The following is a 21,556-nucleotide window of genomic DNA, read 5'->3' on the forward strand; positions in this document are numbered from 1 at the left end:
ATTGACTATTTTCAGGTTTAGAGCAAGCATAAACAAACAAGAGGCTTTGCATCTGCTGTGTCATGAATGTTAAGAATCATGAGGGTGAAAATTTTTTCCTATTAAAAATGCCCTTTTTACATAGTTGACCTTTATACTCATAAAGCTTTAAAAACAAAAACAAAAATCCTCACCCAAACAAAATAAACAAAAAGTCTTCTCCTAATTTTAAGCCACTTTACATAAAAACACTTCAAGACCTGATCTGTTCCAACACAGCATCTAGCTGTTGGGTTTGTAACGAAATCATGCCTTTGAAAGGTGAGCAAACACTTCTGTCACGGGGGTGGGAAGACAAACACATCTGCCCACTTTAGAAAGGCCAACTGCAAGTAGCCTCCACACATGCCGGTGGTTGTCAGGATGTGACAGAGGAATGGCTCTGGTTTCTAGGCCCCTGAATAGAACCCCTGCCCACCCAGACGACCCCCAAACAGTCTGTCACCTACTGCAATGAGCTTCATCACTCCAGTCGTCGCAGTCGTTGTAGCCGTTACACTGCAGTTTCCTGGGGACGCAGATGCCACTGCCACACAGAAAGCTGTCACCCCCGCCACAGAGCACTAAAAAAAAAAAAAAAAAAGGGCAGAGAAATGATGTCAGAAGAAGGGCTTGTTTCGTTTTTCCTTTTAAAATTAGGAGAAACAAAGGATAGGAAGAAAAGCTTCCCTTGCTATTCAACAGCCTTGTTTCTAAATTCCCTCAGTTTTGCTGTCACCACATTTTCCTTGGCCCTGTAGGACCTTCATGAGGAAATTACTTTGGGAAAATACACAGAGTATTTGCCTGAGGAAAGCAAAAGAAAAGCCACCTGTGGGCTTGCAGAGCCCCGGCCCCCAAGTTCGGCGTACAGGAGAGTGGCCTCGTCCATTGTCATCTTCCGTGTGGAAAATACCACATGGGAGCATTTTCCTTAATAACTGAGAAATATTTCAAAGTGAAGTGCTATTTACTGAAAAAATATTTTTTAAAATCCTTTAAAAATAAACCACATACAAGTGTTCATAAAAAAAAAAACAAACACCTTACCTTCTAAAACACTACTCAATGTTGTACAGAGAATGTTACAGTTGAATGAAGTGTGCTCGACATGGGCATAGACTTCATGCCACTGTATTTAAAACATATGCCCTTGCCTTAATAAAAATGCCAGTTAAAAATGTCAAAGTCAATTTTTGGCATAAAGAATGTAAAATAGCATTAGCAAATAATATTTTCATGCTTTTCCTTAACACGGTTGCATTTTGGTACTATCTGCTCTTACGGTGTTCATTTGCTTCTCAAAATTCAACAAATAATCAATTGTTTCAAAATTACTATAGAAAATAAATATAAGATAAAAATCTAGAAACTTTTAAAATAAAAGAATAAATCTGTCCCTCGAAATGATTGTTCAAATAACACTTCAATATTTGGTAATGTGTATCAAATGCCTTTTAAATGTGCATAACTTTAGATTTAGCAAACTTCTTTCTTGGACTTTATATATAAAAAGGAAATTATTATGAATAAATGCAAGTTTTTGTTTTTAATGATATTCATACTATCGTGGTTTATAATGAGGACACTGTGAAACACAACTATGCAACAGTAGGAGACTGGTTAGACAGATTTTGGTAACTCCCTAAGAAGGAATAGCATTACAGCTATTGAAAAGTATATTGTAGAGAATACTTAATGTACTGGAACAAAGTGCAAGATAATTAAAGTAGAAAAACACCATATGGTTCTAAAAAGTTGGCCTAGAAAAAAGTATATCAAAGGTTACTGTGATTATCCTTGGTATTAGGATTAAAAGTAATTTTTATTCTTCTTTGTTATATTTTACAAATTCATTATATTTTTAAAATGTTCTTCTAATGACCATGTCTTACATTGTGAATCAGAAATTTTTTTTAAAAACTTTTTTCACGAGTTCCCAATACAGAGTAACAGTAGATAAATACAGCCCTGGAAAACTGCTGTCTCTCTTTGTCCCTTCCCTCCCCTTGATGAGATGAACTTTGCTGCCTAAATAAAGGGAACCAGGAAATATACAACATTTTAATGCAGAAACTGAAATTCAAAGAAGCAAGACTGAACGCCGCCAGCTGCGAGGCCCAAGGCTGTGGCATCTCCCATGTTCCTGGGCCCCTGCAGAGAGCCTGGCCCCTAAGAGGTTTTTAATTAACATTTGAGGGAAACAAGTCACCTCAGTCTCCATGGAGCACAACACATTGCTACAAGGCAAAGAAAAAATACCACTCATGGGTTATTTTCCAAGGCTATCACAAGGCTGAGTTCCGACTTGCTGGACATTAAGTCCTAGTTGATTTGGTGAGTTTCTTAGGACGTTATCATGTGCAACCTTCATAATATCAACAATGAAAGTCTGGTTTTCCATTATGCTCTATGATTTCTGTATCAGTACAAGTTACAGCTATGGGCTTCATCTGCCAAAATACGAAACATGCTTAGATTGTGCACAGTCTTAGAGGATGCCGCACAGGCCTGCACTCCCACAGCTACGGATAAAGACTTGCAAAAGGGTACAGAGGAAACAACATATAAAATGAGAAACACAAAGATTGTACTAGCCAGTATAGGCAATGTCCTCTCTCTAGCGTTAAGAGAAAAATTTCAAAGAATAAGTGTGCATCCGAGAGTGAGGCTGTTTGTGCATCGTGCAGCAGAGTGCAGAGATTCCACCTGTTCCTGTTCCCTACCTTATGCTTCTGATGATTCTTCGGACACATAGCTGAAAGCCCAACATCACGTATCTCCTAACAGCTAGCCTTCATCTTTAAGACCCTATATATTTTACTATATATATAGGAAAGCCATTTCTTGTGTATGGTTATATCAAATCTGGATCAAATTTAAAATGCAGGACTGTTTGTGGTATTTTGATTACCGCTATCCTCTGTCTTGGCTGATTCAGCAGAAACTGACTTCTTTCGTGTCGTTCCTCAGAGGGAGGGGTGGCTGTCCTTGGTTGCAGGACACTGTTAATTGTTTCTTTATTCTTTCCTTAAAAGTTCATGGCTTCATTAATCAATATTATTTTTGTAAAATTAGAATAACTTTTGTATATTCTCTGTCTGATTTCTCCTTAACCTATAATCAGAATTTCCACTTTTATTTGTGTAAAACTGTTCTGACACGTTTTATTTGGAATTCCCAAACAGGCCCATAAAGTAGACAGGTTGACATTCTATCACATCTTCCTTGGGGGAAGTGGTAACTTAGAAATAGAGGCTCTGCAGTGTCGTGTGGTTAAGACAGCAACTGCCCAAAGCCACAGAGCCAGGGAAAGGTGAAACCAGCCCCAGCCCTGAGGTCCTGCTCCAGCTCCATCCTCCGCCATCCCCAACCCTTGCTTCCAATGCAGAGGTGGCCGTGTAGTCACCTCATATGTGGTCAGTCCAAGGGCTCCAGGGTCAAGTGAAAGTTCAAACTTGCCTTTATTTTTCTCTCTAAACAAAAATTAAATGTCTGTCCTTTGGATGAACTGGACCAGATGAAATGAAATTCATGTCAGCTCTGGGATTTTTAGAGAATAACCTGAGGGAGCTCTTAACGAGTTTTGCTAGAGATTTTTCAACCATAAACTTTACTGTTTTGTAGCAATCATGTGCCAGCAGGCTTTACTCAGGTTTAGCCCTTCTGATGACAAAGAGATTTCCTGAGGCAAAGTCATGCTATACCACCTTAGGAACATTTCCACTAACATCGTCTATAATTCTAAGAGTTACGCATTAGACTTCAAATAAATGGCAGATCGATCAATGGGAAGATTCATTCACTCATTGAACGAATATTTACTATTGACCATGTGTGAAGCATTATTCTAGCACCTGGAAATATAGCAGTAAAAAAACACAAAAATAATTCCCCATCTTCGTGTAGCATGTACTCTACAAATCATCATCTGATAAAGATACTTTCACCAACTAAAGATACTTCATTACCAGAGCTGACTCCCATCAACACACGTGACAATGAATTAACACTAACACAAAGAAAACAGTAGAAAAAAGTGTCCTGCCTAAGACACTAGTTTACACGTCCAGATGATGAGGGCAATTACAAATCACCTAGACTTCAAAATTCCATGGATTCCAAAGAATATCTACCCACGAAGATGATCAGCTCTTTTCAGTATTCTTTCTCTGATAATGGCTAATTCATAGCCTGCAATGACCTTCAGATTTTCTGCCGCTGCTTCCAGCCCTCTCAGTTCTCTCTGCCTGTGCACTATAGGCAGCGTTTATATTGGCAAATGTTCTCATTACTCTGGTTGTTAACCTTTGGAGGCTTTTTCAGAAATTACTCATCAATCTCTGTCTATATAGTGTCTCCGTTCACCGCCGTCTCTGAGCCTTGTTGAAAGTCTGAAGCTCAGGTTCAGTGTGGCCTCTGAAGACAAAACCGACCCGGCACAGAGCATCATCACCTGAGCCTGCACTAACAGCTTGTCGATCCTCCATAGAACATGAGGCTTGAAATTAAGTTCCTGCCAACCATATTGCTCTTACCTTTTACAAGAATTCCTCTGGAAGGGGAGCACTGTATCTAGGCATAGCAGGTCGTAAAAATCATCAGGGTGAAAGGTAAGATGTGATGGAACAGAGAAAAAACCCAAAGTGATGCTTAAGTAAGGAAATGCGGTCTTCCCCCTGCCTTCTAAGTCATTTGAACTGGAGTGTAAAACATTGGCATGTTTGGGGTAGGTCTACATAGGGGTATCAGAAAGTCCTGTGTACACAGAGAGTGAGGATCCCCAAGGGGAGAGGGGGAGGGGCCAGAGCGCTGGGCACGGTCAGGAAGGAGACATAAGGAAATAGTTGGTTGAGCCTCCCTGAGGAGCAGAGTATAGAGAAGACCCTTTGGAAAACGGAAATATCTGGTGGGATATTTCAAGTTGTTTCCTGAGGAGTGGGAGGGATCATCACTTCTCCTACCTGCCATATGGGATCAGAAAAGCTTATGTTGCTCTCTAATTTTTCCACTCATTTACCTAGCCAATCTGGCATTCTTCTAAGAGCTTGGGGTACATTACTGAGTACAGAATAGATCCTTTGCTTTGTGGAGGTTATATTCTAGGGAGACAATATCAATGAACATAATAAATAAGAAAATTACTATGTATTAGGTCAGAAGGCAATGAATACTCTGAAGAAAAAAAGAGATTACAACAGATTAAGAAAGATAGGAGATGCGGGGGTGGGGTAGGGCAGCGCTAAAAATGGATTAGAACGCCAGAGCAGGCTCTGCTGAAAGTTGACCTTTGAGCAACACCTTGAAAGATGTGAAGGAGTTAACCAAATCTCAGGGGTAGATTTCAGCAGAGGTGCCAGTACGAAGACCTTCAGGCAAGGAGCAGGCCTGGCGGGGGTCAAGAACAGCAAGTGGGCTTGTGGTGAAAGTGGAAGGAGTGAGGGAGAGCGTAGAGGGAGAGAAGATGGAGCAGATGGAAGGGCCCAACCGCATAGAGTTGTGTAAGGACTTTGTAAATTAGACAAAAAGAGAAAAGTCACTACCCGGTTTGAGTAAAGAGTGGCGCGATCTGACTTATGTTTTCAAGAATCTCTGCCCGTTGTGTTGAAAATACTGCAGAGGGGCCAGGACAACAGGAAGAATAACAGAAGGCCACAGAGGTTATCCAGAAAGAGAGGGCAGCAGTGTGGAGAGGGCGCAGGGCGGGTGCTGAGATGTGAGTAGATGCTGCGCGTACACAGCGTGAAAGGAGAGCCGGGAGGGTTTCCTGACCCACCAGATGACAACTGTGTGGGGCAGACAAGAGCCAGGGATGACTTCACATTTCCAGCCAGTCAGAAGCCAGGAACTGCCATCCACGGAGGCGGTGAAGGCTACAGGAGGAGCGAGACTGTGGGAAAAAATCAGGAGTTACCACGTGGACTGCTGAGTCTGACCTATCCAGCGGATGCCCCAGCAGATGTGCTCAGTAGATAACTGGATGCACAAGTTCAAGGTGCAGGAAAGGGGACTGGACTACAAGGTAAATGAATGTGTGAGTCATTGGCAAACCAATTTAAAGGCAGTGTGTCTGGACGGGATCACCCAGGACATGGTTAGAGGAGATTGTGAGAGATGGTGAGGAGAAGGTGCATGAGGGATGAGCTGTGAAACCCCAAATTTAATAGCTATAGAGAGGAGGAGAGGCCAGCAAAGAGGGTGTGAAGGAACAGCCAGTGTGACAATGAGCAGAAAATAAGCAGGTGACTGTGGTGTCCTGGAGGCCAAGCAAAGGGAACTGTGTCAAAGAAGAGAAAAAGATCAATTGCACCAAATACTGCTGATAGTTAAGTAAGATGAAACTGAGAAGTGGCAACTGGATTCGGCAACATGGAGGCCACCGGGGACCCTGCGCAAAGCAGTTTACATGGACTGGTGAAGACCACAGTCAGACCGGAGAATGTCTAAGAGGAAAGGAGAGAAGAGGAAGAAGCTCAGACAGGAAGGCAACTCTTTGGCTGCAGAAGAGAACGAGTAAAGGAGGTAGATTATGAGGGGAAAAGGGTAACAAAGCATTTTAATACTTTTGTATGAGGGCATTCTTTGTGAGGAGCATAGAGTGGCAGTGAGTTCTGCCTACAAGTTGGTTCAAATTAAATAAATTATGACCACTCTTGAAGATTCAGGAGCTGAGGATGGAAGATTATTGATGACAGAAATATAGTTACGCTCTAAAAATGAAGCCAGTCTTACAGCTATCTGAACCACTAATCCTATTGTTAAAATGAGGGATGGGTACTTCTTCAGAGGTATCTGTCTCCTAGGATGAAAAATTCTTAATCTCTTCTTCATCTCTTTCAACATCTACTAGACATCCATTAAACAAAGGGCATCATACTAGTCACTTCTAATAGCATTGATGCTCAAGACCATTAGGAATGCAGGCTGCTAAAAAAAAAAAAAAAAAAAAAGAAAGAAAGAAAGAAAGAAACCTGTTTCTTCATGGCTCACATCATTGTGTTAGCCCCCAATATGTATTACTTTGCTTCTGGTCTCTCTCTGCCTTCTAGAATGTAAGCTCCTTCAGAGAAGTCACCTTATCAGTTTTTCTCACTGCTCTATCCCAAACCCAGAATAGAATTAAATACTTGTTGAAAGAATAAATGAACTGAGAACACAAGGTGCCTAGCAGGACTTACTATGTGATCATTCTTACTTCTTGGTCTTATGTGTTCAAAGGCAATAAATATCTTACAATTTTATTTTTAATTGCTAGAAGAATAAACTGATGATGAAATATTAAAATCAATGTGTCTCAGTGGAATACTCACACCTGCAGACAAGTCTGGCTTCTGAGCATTTGTTTCTATGTTAAGACAGTAAGTATAAAAGACCCTTCTACCTAAAATAATCTTCCACACTGGCCTGTGGATGCTTCTAATGTCCCCCAAAACCTACCCCCACATTACCCACTCCTTGGGCTAAAATGGTGGTTTTCAGAAGAACTCTAAGATACCTAGGAAATGGATTTTGCAGCACATCCTGGGTTAAAGGGGTGTCTTCAATCTCCACACTCCAACCTGAGAGCTGTACTGTTGTCTGCGTCATACATTTGAGTCTACGTAAAATTTGCTCTCTAAATGAGTTTTTGTTGCCGAAAATCAGTTTGAAGACCCTGTCACCCCTAACATTTTAAGTGTTCCATTGAATTCTGAGATGGCTTGCATTTTAATTCATTTTTCTTGCGATGCATATTTAGTTCTGAATTTAATTATAGATTGTTTAACTTTTCATTATATTTAGACTTGAAAGAATGGGACACAGAATAAGCAACTTTTGAGGTGAGGCAGAGGTTGGGGAGGAGTTGAGGGAAGGTATAAAACATGAGAAGTAAGAGTGAGAAGTGAGACTAGGAATCACAAATGAGCTCAGAATGGCTTAAAGGTGTTGCGGGCGTGGATCTAACTGTGTTACACTGCGCTGCAAGAAATGCCACATTATTTTATCTTTCTAACTCAATTCACACTTCCCCACTCAAAAAGGCAGTAAGAAACATTATTCAGGCCTCTCCCTCCGTAGGGTGGTACAAGGATTCAGGGGAGGAACAGAGGAGGGAGCTTTGGCTTCCAGTTCCTCTGAGAATTGCTGAGGGGCCCGTGGTTCTAAGCCCTACGGGTTCGTGCCAGACAGGCAGCTCCATGAGCTGCGCCACACCATACTGCGGGGCCATGGTCCCCGACGTCAGCTGTCCTGGCTGCCCCTGCGCTGTGGGCCCTGAGATCTTGACTCTACCCCATGCAAGTGAGCACTGGTCCCTGCTAGTGAGGGACGTGCCAGAACCCAGTCACCTTCCAAGCCTCAGAGGATTCCCCTACATCCTCTGCTTCTACGCACCCTTCGGAATGCCGCCCCCCGCCCCGGCCGGCCCCACTTTGGGCGGCCCCGCAGGAGTTCTGCTCAGTCCTTCTCGCCTCAGTGCCCGGCTCCCTTTTCTGAGAATGCACAGATGCTGACACTCATCCTTTCTTTTTCTTAGTAGATGATTCTGTGACAGAGATTTTTCATTCATTACCAATGAAGCCAAGGATGCTCTTAGCACCTTTTAATATTGAACACATTTTTATTCCAAAATAGTGTATGGTAGGTGGTCAGTAAATGCTTGTTGAATGAAGGCACTTACAGAGCTCTTAGCTTACCTATCCTAAAAATACAAGCGCCACCTATGGTGACCACCTTGCTGCAAACACAAGGTCGAAGCTGTCCCTATACTACAATCCAACCCTTTATTTCAAACTCCCTCAATGCCTATTGTATAACATGTTTCAATTAATGTGAAACCCTCTCTGTCAAACCAATATTCAAAGAAAGCCCCAAGGAGCTCCCTCAATTAAATGTCCTCAGACTATGTTACTCTTTGACTCATTTTTTTTTCCCTCTGAAATATAGCTATGCTTTCATTCAAGGTAAACTTTGCCATCTGGACTTCAGCTTAAATTCTGAAAAATAAGAGCTAAGTATACACATTGCAAGTCAGCATGATGGAAGATCTATCATTCTATAGAAAAATCAGTTATTGTGAAATTGTCTAAAAATCATTAGCGAGAAACAAAACAATCGATCTATAACCGGTGGCACCCTGACAGGAGAGAGAATGTAAGTAGGGTTTAAAAGCAGTTCCATGTCATTATGCAACATGTCAAGTAAAATCACGGTATGAAACAGAATTAGACAAAACCCTGCCTGGTAGATTGTAAATCTATTAGGCAGAGTAGAAAATAGAGAAAGAGCAGGGGGAAAAAAAAAAAAAGGCAGGAAGTCAAGTTTTATGGCCAGAGAATGCCAGAAATAGATTGTCGAACAGAAGTCTAAAGAAATTTTTTAAAAAAAGATTTCGTGCAACATTTATTCATGCAACATTTCAGTGGGGGTCTGGGGGGCGGAGAGAGAGATAAATGCACCAAGGGAGGAAGGCAAGAAGGGAGAGAGAAAGGAAGAGAAAACTTCCAAACAGGGATTGAGTAATTTAAAAAGATATACTAGTTTACTATTTAGTGTCTAGAAGTCCCAAACAAGGTGCTGCAGCAATTTTGTCAAAAATCATTGGAAAGTAAGATGTATACCAGGAGTCTGTTGTTTATCATTTCTTGCAAATAAGCACAACAACATAATTTCAATATTCCAAAGAACATAGAGTATTTAGAAATCGCATGCTTATAGTTTACCTTCTTGAAGGGCAGGCAGAAGTTTCTAAATTCAGAGATAATTACTCAAACATTTGGAGTTATTTTTGGAGCGGTGCTACTTTCTGAATTTGCTTTAGCAAGTAAATACTTTATCTCCTGAACAAATCGTTATCATTTAATGGCACTTTAAAATATTTTGAGATTTTTTTTCCACACATAAGGCACCTCAAATGGTATTTTACAACTGTTCACTTTGAATCATAAAATGATAATGATGGAATAATAATAATATAAACTACCTTTGACAAACTTCAAACAAATGTAGGATGTTTCCTATGAAATAGCTGTGCATATAAATCTAACATAAATAAAGGAAATATATACGATTAGGAGAGAAAATGGTCTCTTGCATGCATGTGATAGTACCTGAAATGTTATATATATATTAACATGTTTCTAGACCTTTATTAAACATGTACTGAGTAACAACATCTATGCAAAGGCTTAGGAGAAAGAGGAACAAAGAAAAATAATAAGTTTTAAGAACTCTCTCATGTTATGTTCCTTATATGTTAGGCTACACAAATCAGATTTCATTTTACAAGTTAATAGTTTGTGAATTTCATTTGCAACTCAAACCAAGGTTATTTTATCTTTTCTTTTTTAAACCACATTTCTTTTTAATCTCAGTTTCTTTTATTTTAGTCCATTTATGTATTGACAATGTAAACGCTGGAATAAATTGTCTATGAATTTGCAATATTATGTGGCTTAAGACCCAGAAATAGAATAAACATATTTAGAATTTACTGTGCAAAGAACTTTGAAAAATATCTTTCAAGGACAGGTTACAGTTCTACACTAATGTCTAAGAATTCACTTTCAATCTCATGAAGACTGTATTATACATCACTTTCTTACCTACTTTCTATTGTTAATTATTATTGCAGAGTATTCCAAAGCATTATCATTCTTAAAAATTCACTGATCTTTGGGATACTGTATGGTCTCACCTGTCTTTCGGATCAGATTTCCTGTAGCTGGATTCAAAGCTTTTGAAGCCCTAGGTTAGAGCTCTGTCCAAAACTCTTTCTATTCTTCTTCCCCTTCACCGAAGGTAACAAACCCCTCTTTGTTCCCACCGCAACAGCCCGTGGGGACAGCACAAATTCCATTGGTTGGGTCAAGGTTGGGAAAAACTAGATACCTCTGGCTATCTGACAATTTAAGCTTAAACCGCCCCCATTCAGGTAACTTGAATTCTAAGTATTATTATAATTTTAAAATCTTGATCGTGAAGAAACTAGTTTATAAACATTCACCCTAATATCCTTACTAATACTGACTGTATCTACAGATAGAAGTAATTATATTATACATTTATATAGAACACCACATAAAATATAATTACACACAAATATATGTAATATATTTATTATACATTTTAATAATATATTATAAATGTATTTACTAACTATAATATATAATCAGTATATAATATAATTATAATAGCATTTTAAATAAATTAATATAAAATATATTATGTTACTTTTCTGTGCTGTTTTGAAAAGTCATTTAATCTTTTGGAGCTTTAGTTTCCTTCTCTGAATTCCACCTGCTTGGGCATTGTCTCTGAGCACGTGAATCAGCAGTGGGTATCAAGTATCTGGCACTGAATCAGGTAAAGCCCAGCATGTTCTGTCTATAAAGGCTGGGGAGTGGGTCATTCACTTCTGAAAAAGATGCCTATCACTAAGGGCCAAAAAAATTCCATGAGCTTATAGGGTTAACCTGTAAATAACTAGAGGGTCCACCTTGTGGCTACAGCAGACCTGGAAGGTGGGGCAGTTGGAGTCTTTGTAACAACCAAGATACCTGGAAGACAACATGGTTCTGAAGAGATGACTCACACAGAAACCAATCTAACAACATCTAGGGACAGAATGCCTAACTTTTCTTTGGCTCAGATAGAAAAGGAAGTCATCAATTGCTCCAGGAAAGCTGGCCCTTACTGTTAAAGCATTTGTCCTGTTGAATGAGTTACACGCTGGTGGAAGACAGAGGTGTTCTCTGAACCCTCTCGCCCATGCTTCCTCCGCTTTCTGCCACCGCATGCCTTTCACAGTGCAGCTACGTGAAATCTCTCCTAGGGGCCCTAGTTACAAGGATTGTATAGAACAAAGCCACACAGACTAAACCTAACATTGAAAAAAAGTCAGCCTGGCCTAAAACTAAATATAAGCACAATTTAATTAGCTTGCATTCCAGAGTCACAGCTGCCAACTTGTTGAGACTAGAAGATTGGGTACACAGCACCCAAGGGCTCAGAGAAAAGGGAAAAAACAGATAATATTTTTTCCAAAGTCTTCACAGGACTCAATGATCCTTTACACAAATAAATAGGAATGATATCCCCTTTGAACAAGACAAAGGGATCTAACCAGGGGGACAGAATGAGCTAAGGCAGGAGAAGGTGAAGTTTCAGGAGGGACTAGAAATGTATAGAAAGTAACCTCTCATTAAGATCAGCCCTGAGTCAATTAGGGAATGACCGACTTCATCTATGGGAGGAGGAAAGACATTGCTACTGATAATAGGAAGCTAAAAACTATGTTTCATCACTGCAAACACTCATAACTGTAATTTGAGCAGTGATGTAGTCCTGTCTAAAATACTCCACTGATCAACCTAACGCGATTAAATTAATCATGGGAAACTTTATGACGTGAAGGTCGTCAGTCATGGATGGTTTGGGGGGCTGAGCTTAGTGTGGAGGTGATACTGACGGGCCTAGGCCTGTTTTCTTCCAGCTGCCCGAAGAGTAGGGAATGTGCAGTTCCAAGCAGGGTCACTAGATGGCAGCCACGAGCAGCCCCCCTGAGGGGCGAACCCGGCCTGAGATCCTACAGACACAGCGCATTCTGGGGGTGGGCCATCTTTGTTTCTAAAGAGCACCCTTTCTAGTTTCTGTTACTGAGAAAATTTGAAATCCCACTTCTGCCGATTATTACTACAGAAAACTGGAAAGCTTTTCACAATTGAAGCCTACTCATATCTTCAGCACATTTTTTTCCCCCATTGGTTTTCTTCCTTATTCGTTTATTGGAGCTCATTTTGTTGCAATTATTTTCTCCCAGGCCATCATTTATCTGTCTTTTAATTCATAGGCCCTTTAGCTATACAGAAGTTCTACATACAGGTGAAGGCAAATATACCAGTCTTAACGGCTTCTGTCTTTATAAACCATATCTGTATGTGTCACAGTGCAGAAACTCTATGAGGCCAGCGAATTTCGTTTTTTATTTCCTACTAACCCCACAGGACCCTGAAGGGTGATGCCCATATAGCGTGGGCTAAATAAACTTTGCATTCGACCCAGAGCTTTTCCAGAAGAGATGGAAAATACCAAAACCGAAATTAAAAGACACATTCTGCCCAAAATACACTAAAAATAGTCCACAGATTTAGGATGAGTTTCTTACCAGGAAATGCTGACTTTGATCCGGGTATAGGGGACCCCTCAAGATGCTTTTGAGATTTAAGTGTCAGAGAAATGCCAAAGGGAAGAAATGTGACTATCTCCAAGCCAAGTACCTTTCTTATCACCAGCCACCAGGGGGAGACATCTTAAACCAAACCACAGAGCCCTCACAATGTGTCTGTGCTTGGGGGAAGTATCTAGGTGTGTGGCAATATTTGAAAACAATTGTATTTTATGTGTTTTCAGTTTTTATGTTAAAATAAAATCACATTTCTTTTAACGATCATTTTGCATTTTAAGTACAGACACGAAAATATGAATCCTCATGGACTGACGCATTTGGAAACACTAATGCGTACTTTGTTTATCTCAGAATCGACATTTCCATTCTCATAACAACCAGGATTTCAGAAATACAATTTTTACGCAGCCAATTTATTTCAAGTGACTTTTTATACATTTTTAGAACTGTAATTCACACATAATGTGATTTTTGTGAAATCGAAATGGAGTTTTCAGCAGGTGATCTCATTACAAGATAATCTCATTGCAAGTGCCTTTTAGCACGTCTCACCGTGGCACCCGGACGGAAATGAAACTTCAGACTGCAGACACGCTCTTCTGAAATGCTAGCGTCATAAGCTCGAGATGTCTCAGCTCTAAGAAATCTGGAGAAAAACTGCCTATTTTTCTGAGCAACTCCCTGCCTCAGAAAGTTTTGTCACAGCTATTCCAGTGCCATTTACAAGTGTAGACAGGAAAGGAGGCCAAATACTTTGTAAAATTTGGCTTGATTCTGAGGGCTCCTGGGAGGTCTCCCTGACTAAAATATTTCCCAGCTGAAATTCCTCAGTTTGGTTTTAGTCATTTAACTTCAGCCAAAAGTCCTCAATTAAAAGGCAGTTCCTGGGGACTCTTCATTTATTCAACCAAGAATTCCAGAGGCTGTCTGCAGAAGGCACACTGCTGGATATGGCAGAAATCATAGGCCTTACAGAAATAATGAGACAGAGCCATTGTCAGGGATGAATACCTCAAGGGATTGCACTTTATAGATTTATCTTTTTTTATTAGTCTGAAAAATTAGTATGAAAAGGTTGGAAAGGGTGAAATCTAAAGAATGGCTCCCTCAGCAAGGACACTTCTGGGCAAAGACCCTTGTGAGCCAAAGGTCAACCTGGGATCATCAGGGGCCAAATTAAAAAAATATATATTTTATCACTTATAAAATGTAATAGCCATTAACCATTAACAATGATCTATGAAAAACCACATAAACTTACAAATTGCAGAAAAATAATATTTTTGTGTCACAATTTAATGTGCTACAATAAGTAATAATACATTATTAATGTGATTTTCTGGTTCACTTTTCTGCAAACTCATATATTCATGCATCAAAATATATTGTTTTAGAAATATTATTTTTAATCTGTATGACTGAAAATGGAATCAACAAAAATGCAAGATTGCAAACAATTTTTGTTAATTTTTCAGTTGGGCAAGGATCTTTTGTTAGATACAACTTTTAATGTTGCTATTAAGAGTACTTTATAGGCTGCGACAAACTGGGATAGGTTTTTGATAAATTATTCCAAAATAAATATTTTAATATGCCTAGAGCTGATGATTCTTAGGGAGCAATTTTTAAAAAAGATTTAACTCTTCATATAAATCAGTTTAGGGTAAGTCTGGATTTAATTTTAAATATAAATTTTTACAATGGCATTTCAATATTTCCTCTATTTCCTGTTAATTGTGGAGATCATACAAAAAATTGAAAGTGGCTTCAAATTTTGTATATAATTCAAAAAGGCCTGTTTATATATGCTATTGCCGTATTGACAATTTTAAGGAAAATTTTCATTTTATATTATCTTCTTCATTAATAAAAATTTTCCCTGAAGCTCACATGAGAAGAGTGTTATTTTGCACTGACAATGGTTAAGTGTCATTTCTATATCGAAGCCTGTGCGTGTTCGTTTTTCAGTGTTTCAGCATTCAAAACCCGGCAGCCCTCAGGCCCACCGCTCAGCACCCACACGCCCGCCACCGTGCCCACTGGCCGCGTGGCCACACGCTGCGGCCTAGCGCATCCCCGCCCCTCACACACGCCCCGCTGTCCCATCAAACTCCACTTACAAAACAAAACGTCTTTGGATGACTTCCTAGGGCAAAGTATAAAGATAAAGTTATTAAGAATTTCAAGACAGTGACAGCAGAGCTCTGAACCAAGCCTGAAACCCCTCTGAGTATGGGGCACCGCGCCACGGACAGATCACCGGCCCCTGAAACCAGCCCTGCCCTACACTTTCTGAAGGAAAAACAAAGGCAAGAAGGAGGAGGTGGGGATGAGAACCTACGACAAGTCCTTTTCAGAGGTAACAATGGAAAGGGTCCCAGCATCTCATGGTTCCTCAAAATCTAACCCCGGGGCCACTGTATCCACCTTCTAACAACATCTCTTCTGCCAGGCCCAGCATGTACTATCCTGCTGGAGTCACTGTCTAGACATGGACCCACCACTGAGGCACGGCCGGGACTGATGTTCATCCTTGCATGCTCCAGCCCCTCAGAGTATCCCAGGTTAAGGTGCATCCATGGTCACCCAGCTAAAGAACACACTGCCCAGCCCCTCCGTGGCTAGGTGTGGCCATGTCCCTACATTCTCCACAATGTGACAGAAGCGGACTTGTCTTCTACTTTGCCTGCTAAAAGGGACTTGTTACTATATTGCTTCCTCTCTCTGCCCTCCCACAAGCGTGAGCTCAGATAGAGGACTTCATCAGCTTCTATGATTCAGAAAAGGACTTCAGCCTAGGGATTGGTGATGAAAAAAAAAGAAATGGATAGAACCCACGTCTTTGGATGACTTCCTAGGGCAAGCCTGACCTGGAAAACTGGAAAATGCATTAAAATCTATTAGCTGACAGAGAAATAAAATGCTATTTTCTTTAAGGCCTTGTATTTAGGATCTCTTCTGTTACAGTGTGTTAGTTTTTCTATAACTAACCCAAATGGCTTGAACCTGGGTGGTTTGCTTCCCATTGTCCATCTGTCCATAAGAAAGATCTCAGAATAAAGTCACGTCCCTGGAATGATAGCTAGGACCCCGGAAGAAGGTGGGTCCATCGAGGGTCCCAGTCAGGGCTGTGGAAGCACCTTCCCACAGGAGCATTCACTGACACAAGACAGCTATGAGTCTCACAGGCTTCGGTGGTCCGTGCCAGCCCGGAGATGTAACCACAACATTGTTTCCATGAGAAATAGATTTCATGTTTAAAATAACTAATTTGCAAATATATCTTTGAAATACGGCCCATTTATTGGCTGAAGGCTGCCTGTAATCCCATAGTGAATAGCGACAATACATGCAAACCATTAAGCACGGTACATGACACAAAGTGAGCTTTTGTTCAATTTAATTTCTTTATTATTACTGACATCACTAGACTGACAAAGAAGGAATTTATTCTGAGGAATTATACAGTCTTGGGCTCGTGATATCAGTGGACAACAACCCTGCTTCCACTGACCCCCCCACACAGCAGAGGGATAAATTAGATAAATGTCCCTAAATCTCTTGGCTTCCACAAAGAGGTATAGCACATTTTTCTGCAAATAAATTGCATAAATCATTACCTTAAAAAATGTGTGAGGTGTTAAAATATTCACCAAAGTAGACAATTAGAAGTGATGAATTAGAAAATAGACAGGGAAGGAAATGCCTGTTCATCAGAAAGAAGAAACCAAGAATGTGGTATGAGAGAAACATAAAAGGAAGAATCACCAAATCCACCTGGTCCCCCAACCCAGCAAGAGCCTGATAGTAGAACAAATAAGTTCACCTCATGCAAGATTAACCTTACAATGGATAATACACAATGGTTTTTAAAAACTGCGAAAGAAGATACACTACCACTTTGAAAAAAATAAAAAGAATAAAAAAGGAAAACAATAAAACTTTCTCTAAAGCCATAGGGAATAAAAAGAGATAATGGAAAACTTTAAAACTTAATTAGGTGTGGAGAAAATCTGGGATTAGGGGATATGGGAAGTCAGACTTTTTTAAATTAGTTACTTATCTCTAGATCACTGTTTTCAGAGAATGAACAATGAATAAGACAAAGACAAAGAAAAGGGAGACAAACTCCCTGAAAGCCTGGAGAAAGCTTTCCTAAATAATCTGGACTTGGCAGTACCTCATTTGATCAGCACTTTTAAGGAAGGAACTATTCCAAATAGCAAAATATTCAAATAACTGAAGCGTATCTGCTTAGCATTTTTAATATTTTTCATAATTTTATGAGGGTTCTGTGAAATCGAACGCTTGTTCTCCACCTTCTTACCCTCAGTGTGTTAATCTTTAACGTTCCTTGCTGTCTCTATGACGAGCAGCAAAAATCTCCCAGTGCCACTGGGAGATGCCTAGAGTGAACCTGTCCCTATGCTAAGCTGCCCAAGGCCGCGGCCCGCCCTCCGCCCTTGCCACGTAGACTGCGTCACTCCTCCCAGTTACACACAGGCTCGGTGGTCACCATCTACCGGTGGAGGGAAGCCTGAGCCAGGATTTCTAATTACCTCCTTTTCCCATTTGTTTGGAGATTAATTATAGAGATCAAGGAAACCCCCCAAAAGCAAGTTTTTAGATTTGTTTCTAAAGCAAAAGTGAACAGGCTATGAAAGAGACTTTGAAAGTGAACATCTATGTGGTTGTTCATTGCTTTTGTTTTCTTAATTATCAGTTGTAGTCTGAAAAATGTAGGTGGCAACCTCTGGATAAGTGAGATGCTACCATATATTCAAAGGACTGGATTAAAACAGAGGAGACGAATGAAAAGAAACAGTGTTCCTATAGTGGAAATAATATAGGACTTCACCATTAGAACCAGGTTCAAGTCCTAGCTCCTCCGGTTGTATGACCCCTCACACCCACTATGCAGAGGTATTTTGAAGGTGAAAGAGAGAAGGTGAAGTACCTGCCTCCATACTTGATACATATAGAGCTCATTTAGGCAAGCTATATTATTTCTTTTATATCATTGAAAATTTAGTGGAAATTTGGGTATGTATACTAAGATACTTAAAAGGGGTTGCTATTATTATTATTATTATTACTGAAAAACCAAAATTTAATCTGTAAGAAAAAAAATTAACTTTAAATTATTTTAGGTAAAATAATGTTAATTTGAGTTCCTGAATTTTAAAGCGGGAAGAGACAGGTATTCATATAATCCTGCCTCCCCATCCTCGGGGAACCAAGGCCAGAGAGTCAACATGATTGGCCAAACTCACAAAGCTAATTAGCATGCAGTGTCACAACCAGACACCAGTTTCTTAACGTCCAGTACATAAGCAAATATGAATTAACTTAGAGTAGAGGTTGATAAACTTTTTCTGTAAAGGGCCAGAGGGTAAATTTTTTAGGCTTTGCAATGTGTATAATCTGTGTTACAACTACTCAGCTATGCAGTTGTAGAGTAAGAGAAGCCATAGACAATACATAAATTAGCAAGCATAGCTGTTTCAGTAAAACTTTATTTATAAAAACGGCTGCAAGCTATATTTGGCTCATGAGCTACAGTTTGCTGGCACCTGACGTAGAGCAAATTGACAGACTCTTTAGCTAAAAGAAAAAGATTTCAAATGAACAAATTTATTGCCAATACAGTAAAAACTGGAGGGCAATAAAATAACTCAGAAAAGGTATTATATATTCTATACATAATATATATAATATATTACATATGTTGATATTGTGACTAAATTTTTAAATGATGTTTGATAATCCTGCCTCAAGATCATTATGTTCCTCATTAGTTACTGAGATAATGCAAGAAGAAGAGAATTCTCAAAGAATTGGAATTCTAAACTCTCCTGGCTAAATGAGAAACATGAGGGGAACTAAGGCAGTAATAACATTAAATGATACAATTTATTTCAGTTAGAACAACTATTGATAATACACAAAACACTACGGAAGAAAGCAAAGTACTCAGCTAAAGAAAGAAGCAAACGTTGCCATCAAAATCTACTACCACAAACTGAAAACACATCACAACCTCCCCCAGGAAACATCCTTAATTTCAGGAGCAAAGAGGATGGTCATGAAACCAAGAATAATCTACCAGAAGTAAGAACATACCAAAAGTGTCCTGGCTTTGTGTCAGGACCTCCTGATGATACTGGTTCAGGATCATAATTTTCATAATATCTTTCAGACACGTAAAGATGGATCTCATGGAAGAAGGTGCCCAAAGGCCTTTTTTTCCCCACCTAAGGATTAATGTGAAAAAATGCTTATGCTGCAATATGAAGCAGAGACAAATTTCCTGATCCTAGGCGTATGACAGATCTGAATGGGTTTGCCAAGGAATATGCTTAAGCTTCCTCTAGGGGACCTCTGAGAGAAGACTAAAACCTTGCAATGTTTGGCATGAGGCATCCTCCCTGAAGAGGAAGGAAAGCAGTAGAAGATGTTTCAACATCTGAATTTTAAGGAAGGTATTCAAATTGTCATTTGACATACTCAATTGAACTAAATGTAGTACTCTGTTTTCCCTGATGTTTATGTTACTCCCTAGTAGTAAATTGGTCATTTAAAAAGCACATCTTCCCTTGGAGGCACTAAAGAGTAACCCAATGATACAGGATGAGAATGAGGTTCATTACATTGTGCCAACTTGCTCCCAACATCTGTTCAGTTTATACAATGACTCATTCAGAGTATTCAGTGCTTAATGCAAACAACTCTGATATTCCAATATTTGATTTATCCTTGAGCTTTTACACACGTAAACATCAGTTTCACTGCATGATTTTGGAAGAAAAAAGGCATGAAATGAAGTTCTATCAATGGACAAGAGACTGAGTTATAACTATAAAAGTTTTATGCTTACAACTTCTGCCATTGAAAGGCCTCTGAGTCAACATGATGTTATGAGCCCAAAAGCATTTAAACACTTTTGTTTTCTGTCAGAAATGCAGTTAAAGCTGTTGCCTGAGTATTGCAAGCCTACTGTTGTTTCCTATATTTTTTATTCATATATAAACTTTATAATTTGGGATATTTTTATAACTATATTCATAAGTACTTTTCTATTCATGTTATGTTCCCTTGCAATGCAGTTATAATTGATAGCTAAATACAGCTATTAGAAAGGCTTCACTTTTTCAATATAGATAACAAGCATTTTATTTCTGTGCATCAATTTAAAAGATGGTTTGCATTATCATACAAAAATGTTGATGCTTTACAAATATTGTTAAAAAGTACATGAACGTGAAGCCACTTTCTCACTTGTTAAAAATCAAATGCTAACTCTAAGAATAATGTGTTGGAAAATATAGAGAGAGAATTTACTCATTGCAGTGGAAAGTAGAGAAATAACTAGCAGCTGTAACGGACATTGTAAACAAAACTCCTATAGCTATAATACTGAAAATCAGAACTTAAGCACATTTTTAAAAAGTAAACTGGGAAGACCCAAAAGATGCCTGCTCCTTGAGCAAGAGTTGTTTAGTTTGCTTAAAGAAAAGTAACATTTCGTGTGGAAACCGAGAACTGTCAGAACCATGGATTTTTCTCATTTTTTTTCCATTGTAATGTCCTTCAGGGTTTCTCACAGCAACGACAATGGCTCTAACAGACAACTCAGGCGTGGAAAAGTAGTACATATTCCATTTTACCAGTTGGTCAGAAATGTTCTTGCTCACCCACAGCTCTGACCAGGATGCCCCTCCTCGCCATTGGCCTCACTCGTTCTCCTTATCAAAGGCAGACCCCTTTCTTTAGCTTCCAAGACCCCCTCCAGTTTTCCCAGCTTTCCTTTTCTCTCTAACCAGCCTCTCTTCTTCCAGCCAAGAAAGCCTTCATTCAGTCCTTCCACCCACTGCCCCCAAACCTCCCTCAGCTGGGCAACCCTGTGAGAGCTGTACTTTCAACCACTAACTTCTCTCTGAAAACTCAGTCAAACCTAAACTAGCTGGGTTAAGTGGCCAATTTTATTTGCTTGTTTTGTTTTTTTTTTAATTTTTTAAATTTCTTGGCATTTGCCCTGTACAAAAGAGATTATAAAATGGGACCAGGACCCCAGTAATAAATTTCTGGAGTATTGGAATCATTCGTGTTTACTTTATTAGAACTGAATGAGGCATGGTACATAATAAAAAATAAAGCACTTGCAATATATTTCAATATAGGGGGAAAAGAGAAACTATTATATTTTATTATTATAATTTGTAATTGCTGGTTGTAAGCATTTCAGTCGATGTAACTTCAAGGACCATACCAGGACCAGAGGGAACTGGGAGGGTTAGGCACAAGATATGAGATGAACAAAGTCACAGGCAACCCCATATTCCACCATGAACGTGGTAAATTAGCAAGAAGATG

General features: G+C 39.5%; 1 protein-coding gene across 1 annotated transcript in view; it reads right to left on the bottom strand.

Moving 5' to 3' along the window:
* Nucleotides 1–21,556, bottom strand: part of CORIN (corin, serine peptidase) — a 180,012-nt gene that overhangs the window by 62,564 nt on the left and 95,892 nt on the right. Inside the window, exon 6 of the mRNA XM_054582139.1 lies at nt 489–602. Within this exon, the coding sequence (XP_054438114.1) occupies nt 489–602 (114 nt within the window). The remainder of the gene's footprint in view (nt 1–488; nt 603–21,556) is intronic.

Source organism: Pteronotus mesoamericanus, unplaced genomic scaffold, assembly GCF_021234165.1.
Source record: "Pteronotus mesoamericanus isolate MK-2021 breed Mesoamerican mustached bat unplaced genomic scaffold, CSHL_Meso_final contig_68, whole genome shotgun sequence".
NCBI lineage: Eukaryota > Metazoa > Chordata > Mammalia > Chiroptera > Mormoopidae > Pteronotus > Pteronotus mesoamericanus.